Source organism: Leptonotus elevatus, chromosome 9, assembly GCF_054856555.1.
Source record: "Leptonotus elevatus isolate MCC_2025b chromosome 9, RoL_Lele_1.0, whole genome shotgun sequence".
NCBI classification, from domain to species: Eukaryota; Metazoa; Chordata; class Actinopteri; order Syngnathiformes; family Syngnathidae; genus Leptonotus; species Leptonotus elevatus.
The window spans coordinates 7,973,072-7,989,190 of record NC_141247.1 but is presented as its reverse complement, the minus strand read 5'-3'; the positions used below and the strand labels follow the sequence as shown (position 1 = coordinate 7,989,190).

Sequence of the window (16,119 nt, the reverse complement as noted above, 5' to 3'; positions counted from 1 at the left end):
CACTCTAACCTCCGCTTTTATTCAGCCTCTAACTCATCAGGGCTGATCTCGAGGTCATCATTGTAATTGGCCTTTTCAGCTCATTGTGGACTTTGAGGTTTTTATGTGTGTACCAGCTCTATATGAGCTGCCCCTAAGCATGATGGAGCTCATGAAGAAAGACAACAGTGATCTCGTAAGTAGGTTTATATGTTGAAACTGTGGATGATAAAGGCAACCAGTCAAGTGTGCTGCTTTTAAAAAGTGACTTTATAAAGTAACCTAAGTTAGCTGTGATTCTCACAGTGAAACACATCATAATCACATTTGTATTTATTGTTTGATCTTGATGACACACACGATTTGTCTGTGACTAAGTCAGATGGGGGTTTTCCCAATTGTGGCTTGTACTTGTGGCATTGAGAGTATCGGACGGTCCATCACAAAAGTCATAATATTGATCATATTCTTGGTGGCACTACAGTATTGTGGAGCTTTTGTCTGGATATAAGACATATTAATAGTACAGTGTTTCAGTCTTTACATAATTCATACAGTTCCTAGTGGTTTCTCTATATTGCATGTATCTAAATGTAAAAATATATTCTCAAATAAATAAATATATAACATAAATATATGTATCTAAAAGGAATAAATAAATCGGTACACTTGAGCTCTTCTTATATATATATATAAAAAAAAAAGAGAGTCTGTTTTCCTTCAAAGTCCTCCCGAACAGACCAAAGCACCCAAATAAACACGTTCCCACAGACACGTTGGATGTCTCCTATCAGAGGAGAAGGCCGTTTCCGCTTGGACTCCTATTCCTCGCAGGTACTTTGAGGCTCTTCCGTCCACACGGACAAAATGACCCTCTCATGCCTAGCGTGCAGACTGACAGAGTCAGACAGTCTCGCCTGTCTGTGGCTGCTGAGAGATGCCCGTGCATTCCTACAAGGGGCCCCGGTGCCTTTATCCTCGCCGGTCGGCCCGTTGTCCTCCAGCCTGCACTGCCTGCGTCCGTCCATCCCCTATCGCTTGCTGCCTGCGTGTAAAGGCAGCAGCTATTCCCGCTCCGGACCAGACCTTGGCAGGTCTCAGCTGTGGCCCAGGATGTCCCTGTATAGCTCTGGCACGCGATCAGGGTCAACAGGTCTGGGCAAGAAGTGTGTGAATTTCTGATGCCGCCTGGATTTAGTCCCATCCCTTGGTGTCCCGTCTTTATTTAAAGCCACAAAGTAACGTGTCCCTTTGTCTCCGTGTTTGTAGAGGTTGGACGAGTATGTGTTATACCAGTTCTCCTCAAACTGCTCCCTGAAGACGCATTCAGCTGTCAGCTTCGCCTGACAACACAGGGAAAACACTTTTTTTAAACAGTTTTTTGTTCAAATCACAAAACCTCAGAATGCATGGATTTGCTACGGTCAAAATGGTTTAAAAATGTTGCAGCTTTTGCTCATATACAGTAGTTCTCTTAAGTTTACATATACTAGCGATATGTAGTTATGAGCACAGTTGTATATGGGGAAAAAAGCTTAATGCCCCATAAAATCCAAAATAATTATAGTAATTGTTTTGATATTTTCAGAGGTTGAAGTGGACATGATGTGAGTGTGAATTTTGGTGACAAGTCATAGATTTTTTTGTGTCATTAAGTGACGTTTAGCTTTTGTACATGTATAGTTGTGCTCAAAAGTTCACATACTTATAAATTTACCTACCACAGAGCTATGTAAACTTATGTATATTATATAATGTACATTTACTGATTTTTTTAATGTTGTTTCTCAGCAGTCAGTACGTGAAAGGTTCTATCTATCTCTATCTATCTATCTATCTATCTATCTATCTATCTATCTATCTATCTATCGTTACTTCCGAAGGTACTTACAGAGCCATATAGCTCTCCTTTGTCATTCATCCCCAGATAGAGTCCACTGTCCACTCCTCGGATGCTTATTAGGCCAACAGCAAGGCTTATGAATTCCAAAATACCTGTAACAAGTAATAAAAAACAAACATATCAGTCAATATAATAATAGATAAATCATGTTTCAAACGACTTGACAACTACCAAATAAGACAATTTGCAATAAGAGACAAGTATGTCAGATGAATTATAATTATTTCTTTATTTTATTTTTTGAGTGTGGGGGTCAATTTCACATTTATCATTGCGCTACTCTCCTGTACTCTGCGTCAATATAAAAGTCAATGTACCGAAACGACTGTGGTCCTTTCTGGTCCCTTGCACGGTGCCATCCGGAAGTATCTCCAGATGGAAACCAGTCCTGCAGTACAACTGTCTCCTCCTCAGGATCCCTTTGAGGTGCGTTAAATCCGCGGCCGAGCTGCGAGACAGTCTGTCCCCCGGTAAGAGTTGCTCCCCCAGCAGGGTAGGCGCACTGTCCGCGATTGGGGTCAAGAGGAAATGGGAACCGACGTGCGCGATACCGTCAATGCCGTGCAGGACGCCACCAACTTCCCCGAGAGAAGCAGCAGCCATCGCGAAGTTCTCAGTGGAGCACACTTGGCGTGAAACGTGAACGCCACGACCACTTATTCCATGTTGTCTGTTACAGACCCACGCTGTGCAAGCGTTTCTCTCCACTGTCCACGCTCTGCAAATACACGCTTCTTCCTGTCTCGCGCTCTCTCTCTCTCACTCTCTCGCTTGCTCGCTCGCTCGCTCTCTTTTACCACTCCTCACGCAGCATACCTGCTCGTCATTGCGGTTGTTGATGCCTCTGCGGGTCCGTGGGGGGGAGAGATTAAAGGATGCGGACAAGCTGCAGTGCGGGCAGGTAAGTAGGCTCCTGGGAGGTTTGCGCTCAAAGTGGCAGGCAAGGTAAAGCAGGTGCAAAAGCAGAGACGTAAGAATGGGCGGAGCTGTCACACTTGAGACGAGCCCTGGCGGGGCTGCACCCCTGCGACCCCCCCCACACACACACGTTTCCTCTGAAACAGGGGTGGCCCACGCCTCCATGACGCTGAGTTTGAATATGGGGCCTGAATGTCTGTCAATAATATTGATGAATGATCGTCCATTGTTGAATTTCCCTATGAGGGATTAAGTATAATTCAAAACAAAATGTAAAAATAAATTCAACTGTACAAGAGCAGACTGGTTGATTTAAAACCACATTCCAAGTGATAAAGTAGTAGGATAGGCTAGGAGTCCAGAACTAATTCTTGTGTATTGATCAATGCAAAGAGCCACAACCACGCATTGAAAAAACGAATTTGCTTAATAAACTACCTTTATTTATACAGTCCTGTTGCTCTTTTCTAAAATCTCTTTTTTGTGTCCGTATTTATTTCTCCAAATTAATATTTAGGATTATCTGACAAATGTACATAACAGACAAAAATAACCCAAGAAAACATAAAATGCAGTTCTTAAATAGTGATTGTGTTATTCAGGGGAACAACTATACTAAACTAACATGACCCTTTGTTAAAGATTAATTGAGACAAAAATGGTATCCAGATTTGCATTTGGACGGGGGGCTTATCTTACTTACTACAAAAAAATCAGAATAAATCCAAGACTTTTGGGAGAATATTCTGACAACACAAAAGTGGAACTTATCGGAAGGTGTGTGTCCCGTTACAGCTGAAGTACATGTGACACAGCATCTCAAAAAAAGGAACATCAGACCATCAGTCAAATATAGTGGTGGTAGTGCGATGGTCTTAGGCTGATTGCTCATTCAGAATCCGGATGACTTGCTGTGATTGATCGAACCATGAATTTTGCTCTTTACCAGAAAATCTTGCAAGGTGAATATTCAGCTATCAGTCCATGAGCTCAAGATGAAGCACACTTGGGTTGTGTTGCAGGACAAAGATCCAAAACATACCAGCAAGTCAACGTCTGAATGGCCTTAAAAATAAATAAATAAATTAATTAATTAATTAATAATTGTTTTTAAGTGGTCTAGAGTGAGCCAAAATATCTCCACAGAAAGACTAATTGCCAGTTAAATAAATAAATACCTAATTCCAAAATGTTAATATTTTCAAATGATCACTCCAAAAGAATTTCTAAGAAATCAGTCGTGTCATCTTTAAAACTGCAATTCCAATATTTAAAAACAATTTGTCAATAATCCGTCACGCAAATACAAATGGCCAGTGCCCCCCTTGTTCTGCCAGCTCTGCTACAAAAATTAATACTACACCCGGCTCTGTTGATTGTTAATTGCTTTTGGGTGCCCCCTAGTGATTGCAGTGCCCAAAGCTGGTGCTTAGTTTGCTATCTTGGGCAGACTCTGAGCTCTCAAACACATCAAATAAAATGCATACAGCAGAGTGAAACAAAATGAAAAACGACAAAAGTACTTTTAATATGACATCATCACGCCAACACTCTGCTCAAACTCAGTTTAATTAAGGTACAATCACATGCCAACCGGTTTGACTTCATTATGACATCATCGAGTGCATGTGAAAGTACAGTACTCTCTTTTAGTGTTGTGACTATCAGGCGCTGTCCATTGCCCTCTGGTGCTGAAACAGCACAGTGACCACATGACCTAATAGCTGTCCTACCCAAATGTTTTTGATGACTATAGAAAGGTTCACATCGCAGCATGTAAATAACAATACCCCACAGCAAGTTACTCCTCTTGGTGATGTGTCTATGGGCCACATACACACAGTATATGCACTGATGCTTCTACAAATGAAAATGCTTTTGTATGCCAGTGAGATGATGAAGGGCAGCCCATAATGCCGCCCATCATTACCATCGGCCCAGCAATATGTAATGCGGGATGAGGGCTGGGTCCATTCAGACAGGCCCTACCTCTAAAAACAGGCTAATTCCAGCAACCCAACATTTCGAGTGTCTTAAGTGTGCTATTATTATAGTTTTTCCTCAGTCGCTTTGGTAAATTATTTCAATCTTCCTTGACATTTGCAAAGCAGCAAGTGCATTTCTCAAAACAATTCACACAAATAGCAAAACACCATGGAATTACCTGTAAAATTCCTCCATTTGTGTCAATGCACATTTGAGTGTCATCAGAATCACAAGTCCTTATGTCATTGTGTACAAATAAGAAAGTCAAATTGCATAGTCATGTTGTCGAGATGACAGTTTACTCTGGAGAGATGGTCTGATGTGAAGCGTAGTCAAAGTTTTGATGAAAATTATTTTGAATTGTAAGAGAATGGGCAATTTTCACATTTATGCCAGAAAACCAGTCAGCCCAGACCGTAATAAAACAAAACTGCACCTTTCAGAGTGGCCTTTTATTGTAGGCAGTCTAAGGCACACCTGTGCACTAATCATGTTGTCTGATCAGCATCTTGATGTGGCACACCTGTGAGGTGGGATGCATTATCTCGGCAAAGGAGAAGTGCTCACTATCACAGATTTAGACTGTGAACAGTATTTGAGATAACCGGTGATATTGTGTATGTGGAAGAAGTTTTAGATCTTTGAGTTCATCTAATAAAAAATAGGAGCAGAAACAGTGTTGCGTTTATATTTTGGTTGAGTCTGTTTATTATTATGCCGATTTTTATTGCAGTGCTGTAAAACTGCACTGAATCTCACTGTAACTCTCACATTATGCAGTGGAGTACTTTGCCACCCATCACAATAATAAACACAGTGTTAAATGAATCTCAATGGGTTGTGACTATAGTATTGTTGCTAATTGTTATATTATCGTTGAAAGTAGGTCACGCTTGGTGTTGTGGACACAATACTGACTTTCGAGCAGCCAGTGTGGGATCGATTCCATAGCGGTTGAATGTTGCCTGTCTTTAAGTGTGATTAACCGGTAGCCAACTTCGGGCGTAGTCAGCTGGAATAGGCTGCAGTTTCCCCACAAGCCTATAGAGGATAAGCAGTACAAAACAAATTGCTGTTGGAGGATGGTAACTTCTGCCTAGGCCGCAGGAACCCTGGTACACAGAGCTGACATTTGATGATTGGTGGGGTCAGTTAGTGAGGGGGGTTAATGGTTAAGCGGTGGGGAAACACATTCTCTGTACCCATTAGAACTGGCACAGTGCCAGACCTGACTGAGAGATCCGCTCTGTCCTCACCAGTCCAGCCGCTCTGATCTGACTGAGACAGTTCATTTGAAGAGACATTATCTGGTGCACACGGATGAAAAATAGGACCAACACAACATGCAGCCTGTTACTAAATTCAAGCAAGGCTTCTTTGTTTCGTGCGATCAGTCTTTTTGTCACAAAAAAAGAGCTTACATCCATTTCAGGAAAAACACCGTTCAATTATTCATGAATGTGTATGTGTGTTAACAGGCTCTGACTTATGGTCATAATGGAGATGGGTGCATGTGCCTTGTCAGCTCAACTTGACATTACTCAACTCCAGTAAATGAACCAAAAGTGAGATGCTGCTGAGGAACAAAGAATTGGCACTCATGGCAAGAGTTTAAAATAAATAAATAAAATGACAGAATAAAAAAAAAATTATCAAGTCAAAAATCAAAATTTGCATATATATATATATATATATATATATATATATATATATAAATTAATTAATTATTTTTTTAATTATAATTTTTTATAGAGGGGCGTAATATTCTGAGAAAAAAACCTCCCAAATTTATGAAAAATAAACTTAAAAATTTGTGACATTATAAAGCGGCAAATTTGCGAGGAAACCCCCCTCAAATTTATGAGGAAAAAAACCTCAGAAACTTGCAAGACGTAGCGTAGCTATAGTCTGTCCAGTCTGTGTAGTTTGTCCACCTATAGCTATATAAGGAGCTATATAACGTGAAGATTCGTTGGTGGTTAATGGAACAATCCTTATAAAATGAAAAGGCAGGATGGAGACGGATTTCTAAGCTTTACTCGTTACACTCGGTAAGCTACAGCGACGTCACTTCCTGACCCTCTGTCAGCTGACTAACATTAACCAATCAGAAGCCAGCAGACTTTAGGTAAATGCAAGTAAATGACTGAGAACAACAGATTTAACACATCATTTTAGCGACTTGTACCCAACGCTTAATATGATAGGGCTAACCTCTGCTAAAGCAATTACTATCTCCTTACTTGAAAACACGATCGAAAAGTATTGGCGCAAACATCCGAGTTTGCTCTGAATTTGTCGCAACTTTCAGATTTTTTTTTGCGAGTTTATTTCTCATAAATTTGTGAGTTTTTCTTGCAAATTAGCCACTTTGTAATGTCCCAAATATACGAGTTTTTCCTTGTAAACTAGTGAGTTTTTCTCAGAATATAACCCCCCCCTCTAAAAATATATATACATTTATACATGGCCCTAATACGCCGTACTATAAAGTAGAAATTAGACCAAATAGTAAATGGATGTAGACTTCATTGTTGGAACATTACAAATGTTTATCAAGCATCCCAGAAACACACATTTTTACAGCCACCAAAATAAAATAAAAATAATAGGACAGAGTTATGTGTAATGATTGAAAATGGATGGTGACCAAGAAGTTCGCACATCCATCTAGTTCTGAGGTTGGAGTTCAAATGCAGGCTTTGGCCTTCCTGTGTGAAGTTTGTGTATTTTCTCTAAGTACTCTAGCATCCTCCACATTCCACAAACATACAGGTTAGGATAATTGAAGACTCTAAATCACAAAGGTCAAACTCAGGCCCGGGGGCCAGATCCGGCCCACCACATCATTTTATGTGGCCCGTGAAAGCAAATGTTGTCCATCAACTTTCATGACTCTTGCTCAAATCTACCAAAATTTCAAATTGTTACGTCATAAATAATAACGTAAATGAAATAATAAATTAATATATTCATGTTACCAAACCCCTTTTACAGTAATTTGAACAACTATTTTCCTTGACTTTTGTTTTTAAAATGAGTTATCCTTCAATTTGTTGTGCATAATGGCAATTAAGCATTTATATGGTTTCACACTACTAATGGCTCTCTTAGTTAAATTACAATCTGGCTAGCAACAAAAAAATAGATTTGACACACCGGGCCTCATTTTCATGCCCCACACAAGTCTAACTGTGCGTTTCGGTGGCGTTTTCTTTCTTTTGGTATTTTACTAGACTAGAGCATAATTGTTTGTTTTATTGTGCGTGGTAGTGGGGGGGAATGCATCCAACTCCCGGTCAATCGAAGAGGCTAGCCTCATTTCCTTTAAAGGGATACTTGACTCATATAGCCATTTTCAGCAATAAAAAGTTATTATTTTGTCTAGAACTAATTTGTACGGAAGAGGATTAGGGCCAGTGAAGAGAGAGAAAAAAAGGTTGACAGAATTCTCACTTTAAAGTCTCAGAATTGTATATAGAGTCGAGATTTTAACCCAGAACCTCAGAATTGTGACGCAGTAATGCCAATCACAGCATCACAGTGCTGCCTCCAAACATTCTGTGAGGCAAATTGATTCTATTGCCTCCACAAAGGTGATTTATGATAGCCACTTACTGTATTTTGTAACCTGTTGACATGTTTATACAAACATTGCAAGGGCTGATTTAAATCTGACTGGTTGGTGATGGGGGTGTGTACTTGTTGACTTTGTTAGCGCTCAGGTGGTTTTCAGAGTTAGATTAGGATTCTAGATGTTTCTGGTAACCGCTAAATGTAGGTTTATTCCAATGCAAACTCTCTAATGTCAATATGACTGCAAAGATGTTCCTATCTTTGCTACACTGCTGATACACTGACCATGTGCTCAGTAGCAATTTGCCTAATCACACCTCAGTCCGGTTATCTGATAAATGCCTCAAACTTTTCCTTCCAACTGCAAAGATTTATGGTCCAGATGGCACGTACCAACCCGTCGTTTGGCTCCTATTTGAAAGGCCAGGCCTCACAGGTTGAATGAAGAGTACAGAATGTTCTGTTTCACATTATTAATCTTACATCAGTCAGATTTAGATTTGATGGTGCTACTCAATTTTTTGGGGTTGGCGATACTGTATATTTATTGTAGTTTAGCTCATCTTCTTCGCCTGACAGAGAAAATACTAATCCAATCACAATATAAGTTTTACTCTTTATTTCTGCCCTTTTCTAAACATTTTCATTTGTCTTGACACAGATCACATTGTCAAACTGTCCAAGTTGGGTCCCTCCTGGCACAAGGGACGCGTCATCAGACAATATGGGCAGGCTTGATGTGCTTCAGTCATAACACCTGCATAAAGATAGACATCTTTACCAGCAACCCCACTTTTATGGCTCATTTATGTGGCAACAAACTTGAGATCCACAGTGACCAAGCAATGCAACAGGCTTGTCATAAATGTAATGATGAGACGTTTTCATTACTGTGATTGATTGGCATTTAAAGTTTCTGACCTGCTGTCCTTATTCCCTTGTCACTTGTGTTTAAAATGTTAATCACTATCTTTGGTGGTTATATTGAAGTTTTTGACAGATTAAACTGATGTACCTTGTAATATTAACCAATAGTAGTAGAGCATTATTATTGGTGTTGTAGGAGTAAACTTTCATTTCACTTTTTTTTTCTTTTTTGCAAGGGCAACCTTCTTTTGCTTCTTAATAAGGCAGTAATGTTTGTTATTCTTAATAGCACATTTAGCAGAGTCATATTATCACATAGCATTAACTATCATTCCATATTTCCATGCAGGCTCTAAATTGTGTCAATGAAGGGTTATTGGCAGCATTATCAACGTCATTATGTCCACCATGTGTTTTTATGACACCCTGCTCTTATCTTCTCCTTTATTGGCCTTTGGAATGCATGGGCAGCATTACACGGGGTGCATTGCTGTCCACATGAACATGGTTTTCACTTTTTGTTTCCTGGTTCTGTATTCACAACATTAAATACACTGCTGAAAGGTTTATAACAATTTGCCCAAAAATATATTTACAATAGCCTTTTTATTTCACCATTATGACTAAAATATTAATTATTAGCTTAACACCTTAGCTGTTCATAATGGAAACTCCCCGCAAGCCTCTGGCCAATAGTTTTCTGACTGAATTTGGGTTTAAATTTCCTGCCCTCTGTCAGCTGATGTGATGCCTTGTGCTGTTGTGTATGTGAAAAAGGGAAAATGCAGTTACATTTTTTGGCCACAGGTGGCAGTAGTGATTCGAATTTCAATTTTCTGCATCCAGTAGCTTTGACGGAAATTTTGAAATTAGAATAGGAACAAGTTGTTGAATGGAAATTGAAATGAATGGGGGATTTTAGGGTAAAAAATGTAGAATTATGTGGAATGTGGAAAGGTTTTGTCCGGGTGAAATGCAGTGACGTGTAATGAGCTCTAGGTTTGGGTATGCAGGCAGTCGCAAATTGAAACGACACACTAATTACAAATTTGTGTCGGCAGGTGAGTGTACAACGTATCCTAGGGTGACCATATTTTCATTTCCAAAAAAAGAGGATACTCAGCCTGACCTCGAGATACTTGATGCCATACAGTCAAACTATTTTAACATATGCCTCCTCTGTATGGGCATAAAATAAAACAAAAAACATTACTCTCTTTTGAAGTCTTGCATTTTTAGCTCCGCCTCTGCCTCCTATTTGACGCACAACGAAAAACGGACAATTTCAAACCCGCTCGGAAAGAATGTAATAAAGTGAATATCTCCCTGTAAAACAGCCTAATTCCTCACAAACGCTAGCAATAGCAATGCCAAACACCATGTAAAGTGAAACAGCCAGTTAATCGAAAGACATCCACAAAGCCAATCTTTCCTTTTACACCATTCTTTATGAAAAGTACGAATAATTCTTTGTCCCTTACTTTGCTGAAGATCCGGTAGCTAAGGCGTTGGTCTCCCATCCTTCAAAAGATGGCGTTTCCCCTCAAAAGAAAGGCGTGAAAATAGTTGTATATTCTCCAGACTGGCATCATCTTACCGCTTTGTTGTGCAGTGTGTTTTGAACTCACGAATGCACTGTGCGAACGTACTTTCTCATAGGAATAATACAGCGACGTAAAAAGGCTGCGAAGCGATCTGCCTATTTGCGTAAAGGACTTTTCTACTGGGAAACTGACTACGCATGCGCGAACACACATTGTTACGCAGACAGGGCTGAGAAAAGCACAGTAACGGTGTGCCTTCAGGAGGATAATTTTTGCAGCATTTTTGCCTGCAGGCCAGACAACGTCATTTTTAATTAAGGTATGAAAACCACCAAATGTTGTTACTTTTAAACCTATAGGTAGTATAGGCTTGAGCTGAACATTTTGAGTTTTGAATAGTAATGATACTGAATTTTGAGTAGGAATGATGCGACCCCTAACCCAGACCCTTAGCCCTAACCTAAACCCATACCCTTGAAACGAGGGAGGGCTTTTGTCAGTGAAAATGTGGATTTTTTTTTCTATGTGGAAATTGGGGAATTGAACTTTCATTCCAATTGATCCCAAGGTGAATGAGCTGAACATTAAGAATTTTGAATGTGAGCGAATTGTTGAATGCCTCATTGGAAATCTGGACTTTGGGGGTTAAAAATGTCTAATTGTGGGAAAACTGTGAATGTTTGGAATGAGAAAAATAATAGCACGCAAAGCATGAATAGTTGGAACATTTTCAAGTTGAAATTGTTTGAACCGGTCAACAAAGTAGTTGGAGGACAAACACAGCAGAATTATAAAATGTAGAATAATCTGTAAACACTCTGGCAGAGCTATATCGGGTTGTGTGTCTTACCTCAAGTGTGTAGTTATATATTGATACAAGCTTTAACTTCAGTGAAGGACTTCATTAACTTGTTAGTTGTTAAATAACATCGGGCTCCTTAATTGCAAACTAGCGAGGTTGCATGATGTAAGCAAAGCGACCCGTGTGGACAAATGAGGTTTTAAGGTTTCCACCTGAGCAAGCGCCTTTCGCTCAGTGGGTGAGGTGAGCCAGTGAAGCATCAGCTCTCCCAACTCTGCTCTCTCCTGTGTTGCTTTAGCTAAGTGCCAGTTTTGGGATTCGGTGCTTTTAATCCTGCTGTTAAACGTTGCGGCTTTGTCAGAGGGAAAAAAAGACTGGATTGATCTGGGAACAAAGCGTTGCTTTCGAGAATGAGGGAGCCGTTTGAACCCAGCTATGTCGAGACTTGTCCCACTGGCCACCCCCTGATCACTACGGACATTATGAAGCCTTAGAATGGCATTGGATTACATCTCCGGGACTGCCACTCTGTATGAAGTGTTTCTGTGGAATTCTCTGTATTGTCTAACAACATCTACTTGAGCTCACAGGCTGAGCTGGTGGGAGGGAGGGGGGTTCCCTCTAGGAGTGAAGGTGTGTGGTATTGGTGAGACATGGCTGGAATCTTAAAAGTTTTTTTTTTCTTCAACCCATTTAAGCTTTAAAGGCTTTAAAGGAAAAGATATCTTGTCATTATAGAGCCGTACCTGCCAAAGTGAGAGAGCTGGGTGAGAAGTAGGAGCACTTTGGTGTGCCGAAGTTTCAGATGAACTTTGGCATGTGCACGTGTTCCTCTGACTTTGATATCAACTAAATAGGTTTGTTCCACTCAAATATTTAAGAAGTCAAATATTTAAAAAAGAAGAAGAAGCTTAATTGGTTACCATTTTTACCTTCAAGTGTTCTATTTTCTAGATGTCTCCCCAAAGCAAATCCCAAACCTGATTTTTTTTTCTTCTTTCCCATAACACTCCGAGCAGTCACCCAGAACTATCTTGCACGATTCTCTATCTTCCCGAGCAAACAAAAGCTTGGGAATGCTTTCAGAGGCAGAGGGGACAAGCTTCCCGAGATGGCTCGTGACACTTACTCTTCCCATCTCCGTGTCACACAACAAAGGGAGCTGAAGAACGCGACACAAAACCTGAATCGGCCATTCTCAATCAGTGACAGATCACTTGAGAATGTATTACACCTTGTTACCCAAACATGATCAGAAGCCGAAGGCCTTAAATTTGTTTGGGTTTGCGTCGAGATAGGTCAGCTCAGTTCAGTAAAGCTTGTGTTTGTGTGAGGAGAACACCAAGCATGAAGTAAAAAGGCACCTTTTAAGATGTTATCAGTCAGCGTGAGAAGATTACTCTTGTCTGAAGGCGTGCTCTCTTTCTTTGGATGGCTTATTCATCTGGGATGCGTGACTTTGAACATTTGTAAACACCTTAAGCAAACTATGTGATGCTATTTGATGCCACATTTGGAGAGAAAAAGGAACATCGTGTTTTTTGTTTCTTGACTAATTGTTCTCGCTGTTGTATTTGTCCTCCGCTACACAGAGATGCTCTTTGTCAACAAGTCAGTGCAAAGTTGAGTTAGGTTTTGTTGCATTCTCTCTCTTGTTTTGTTTTTTTTAATTATTGGAATACACTGCCCCATAAAGAGCAGCTTAGAATTGTTTTTAGCATGTTAAATGATGATGAGAATGGATGAATTGAAAAAACAATGACATTTGTGGGATTTTTTTATTGTAATTTGTAAACATTGAAAACTGTTCAAAGGATGTTTAAAAAAAATTAGAAATCTAGGAGCATAATCCTAGACATATTAAGACTAATCCACTGATGATACCGCTACACCACTTTTGTAACAGATACAAACCGGGACCGTTGATTGAACGCTCTTACCTGAAACTGGCTCTTTTTTGCCAAAAAGCAATCTCATATCCATGAGGTTACCTGTCTGTTTGTACCAGTGGCGTGCAGTGAATTCTAGGTTTGGGCAGGCATGCAGTCGCAAATTTAAATTTTTTGGCCACAGGTGGCAGTAGTGATTCGAATTTCAATTTTCTGCATTCAGTAGCTTTGACAGAAATTTGGAAATTAGAATGGGAACAAGTTGTTGAATGGAAATTGAAATGAATAGGGGATTTTAGGGTAAAAAATGTAGAATTATGTGGAATGTGGAAAGGTTTTGTCCGGGTGAAATGCAGTGACGTGTAATGAGCTCTAGGTTTGGGTATGCAGGCAGTTGCAAATTGAGACGCAGACACTAATTACAAATTTGTGTCGGCAGGTGAGTGTACAACGTATCCTAGGGAGACCATATTTTCATTTCCAAAAAAAGAGGACTCTCAGCCCGACCTCCAGATCCTTGATACTCAGATGCAAGATGCCATACATTCAAACTATTTTAACATATGCCTCCTCTGCATGGGTAGAAAATAGAACAAACAAACAAAACATTACTCTCTTCTGAAGTCTTACATTTTTGCCCCGCAATCTTTTTTTTCTCTTTTTTTTTTTACTTTGAGCAGGGTTCGTACGCATCTCCTCCGGTGCAGCAGCTCAACATTTGCCACTCAGCTAAAGTTCTGGGCCACCGTCACAGCCATTGCGCCGTCTGCCAGCCACGGTAAACGTTGCAGTGCACTCTGAGTCCTATTTGCCGCACAACGAAAAACGGACAATTTCAAACCCGCCCAGACGCCCGGAAAGAATATAGTAAAGTGAATATCTCCCTGTAAAACAGCTGAATTCCTCACAAAATCAAGCTACCACCACGATTGGCATCATTCTTTTGGGATGCTAAACAAACTATAGCGAAAAAGCCTTGCAAAGAGGCCTCTTTCAGTCAACAAGTTTTTGGGTGGGAACTATTAGTCTATTCAGTTGTAAAAAGGTATTGGAGCTACTTCTCCCATCGAAGGGGACAGTGTGTTTGGTATTTGGTGGAGGCAAAATCAATGTGTCTCTTAGAAATTGATGAAAGGATGACATTGCATGAACCCTAACCCTAAAATGGCCTAGACAAGCCTATGGAAAATACTTTCACAGAGTGCTATGAGTATGTGTTGATCCACCATTTGTGATGTCACAATAACCGCAATATTGTGATATCGCGATATTAAAATTGCCACAATATCGTCGTCATGCTACGATATTTAAACCACCACATCTCCATCAATAAACATTAGCACAGCATTATGAACTACATAGACTATGATACTTTACACTGCTGAGCCAATAGTAACATACGCTGTGCGTTGTTTACAAAGTAATTCAAGATGGCGGAGGGCATCGACCATACTGGCATGGATATAGCAGAAAACTCAGAGGTTGATGTGTATAGTATTATGAGCTTTTTTTTGTTGCCAACATCCCTATCATTTGAATATTGTTACATCCCTATCCACCATGAATGAATGAATGAATGAATGAATGAATGAATGAATGAATGAATGAATCTATGCTTGCACCACTTAAAGTATGAAATTGTCCATACAGGGTAAAACCTGCCTGAAGCTTTCATCTCCAGCGCTACATGCAGGTGGATGTAAACACGCATAGTTGTATAGAGATAAGAGTTTCTCTTTGAGGTTTTATCACTCACACACGGCATAGGGTAGCTGTGCTGGGCCAAACCTTAGCATCTCTGGAAGGTCTTGCATTAATCTGAAGCCCGCACAACCATCAAAAAGATCATTAAAATGGCTACTCCAGATTTGAAAATATTTACGCTTTTCAGGCAAACAAACACACGCAGTCATGCAGTCATAGCGCTAAAAAATAAGACAGAGGATATTTGAACCACTAATCACATAAACCAGATGGCTATGAGTAAAAAAAAAAAAAAATCAATTGAAAGCTTTTTCTGTCTTCCAGTTCTAAAATACTAAATAAATTATGTATGGAATTTCTCTTAATGCTCTATTTCTTTCACGCACCATTCCTTTTTTCTTTTAGCGCCTGCAACTTGAGTCAACACAGATCATTACCACACAGCATATGCATTATTTTTTGTGCGTCTTACATGATGTGTTTTAAAAATGCAAATGTATTTTAGGGTTTCACCGTCTCTTAATGCGAGATTATTTCACTTACTTCATCTTAGCTATTGCTCTTGTCTTTGTTCATGTAAGCGTGTGTGGTACTGCCGTGCGCATGATTTATGTACTTGTCAGGATTGGCCGAGAGGCTGTACTTCAAAAACCTCTTAACTGAAGATTGACACTGTTTCTGTCCAGACCCCCATGTTTTATTTTTACAGTTTCTTGCGAAGTGGTATTTGGGCTCCGGTTACCTTTTGTGATGGGTTTGACCATGACGATACCAGTCAGAAGAGGGGAAGCGTCACTGTGGAAAGCATTCACTCTCTTTCTCTCTCTCTCTCTCTCTCTCTCTCTCTCTCTCTCTCTCTCTCTCTCTCTCTCTCTCTCTCTCTCTCTCTCTCTCTCTCACTCACACACGCACACACACACACACACACACACACACACACACACACACACA

The 16,119-nt window shown here is 40.0% G+C and overlaps 1 protein-coding gene across 1 annotated transcript; it reads right to left on the bottom strand.

Moving 5' to 3' along the window:
* Positions 1–249: 249 nt before the first annotated feature.
* On the bottom strand, positions 250–2,788 carry fgf20b (fibroblast growth factor 20b). The gene is made up of 3 exons (XM_086084946.1): positions 2,200–2,788; positions 1,871–1,974; positions 250–1,322 (listed from the first exon to the last, which is right to left on the bottom strand). The coding sequence occupies exons 1-3, from the start codon at positions 2,483–2,485 to the stop codon at positions 1,077–1,079; spliced, it is 636 nt and encodes a 211-aa protein (XP_085941072.1). The 5' UTR covers positions 2,486–2,788; the 3' UTR covers positions 250–1,076.
* Between the last annotated feature and the right edge of the window lie 13,331 nt (positions 2,789–16,119).

Coding starts and splice junctions, on each gene's coding strand:
- fgf20b (XM_086084946.1), bottom strand. CDS start 2,485: ATGGCTGCTGCTTCTCTCGGGGAAGTTGGTGGCGTCCTGCACGGCATT. Junction 1,975..2,199: donor AAAGGACCACAGTCGTTTCG/GTACATTGACTT, acceptor TACTTGTTACAG/GTATTTTGGAATTCATAAGC. Junction 1,323..1,870: donor AAGGAGAGCTATATGGCTCT/GTAAGTACCTTC, acceptor CTGTGTTGTCAG/GCGAAGCTGACAGCTGAATG.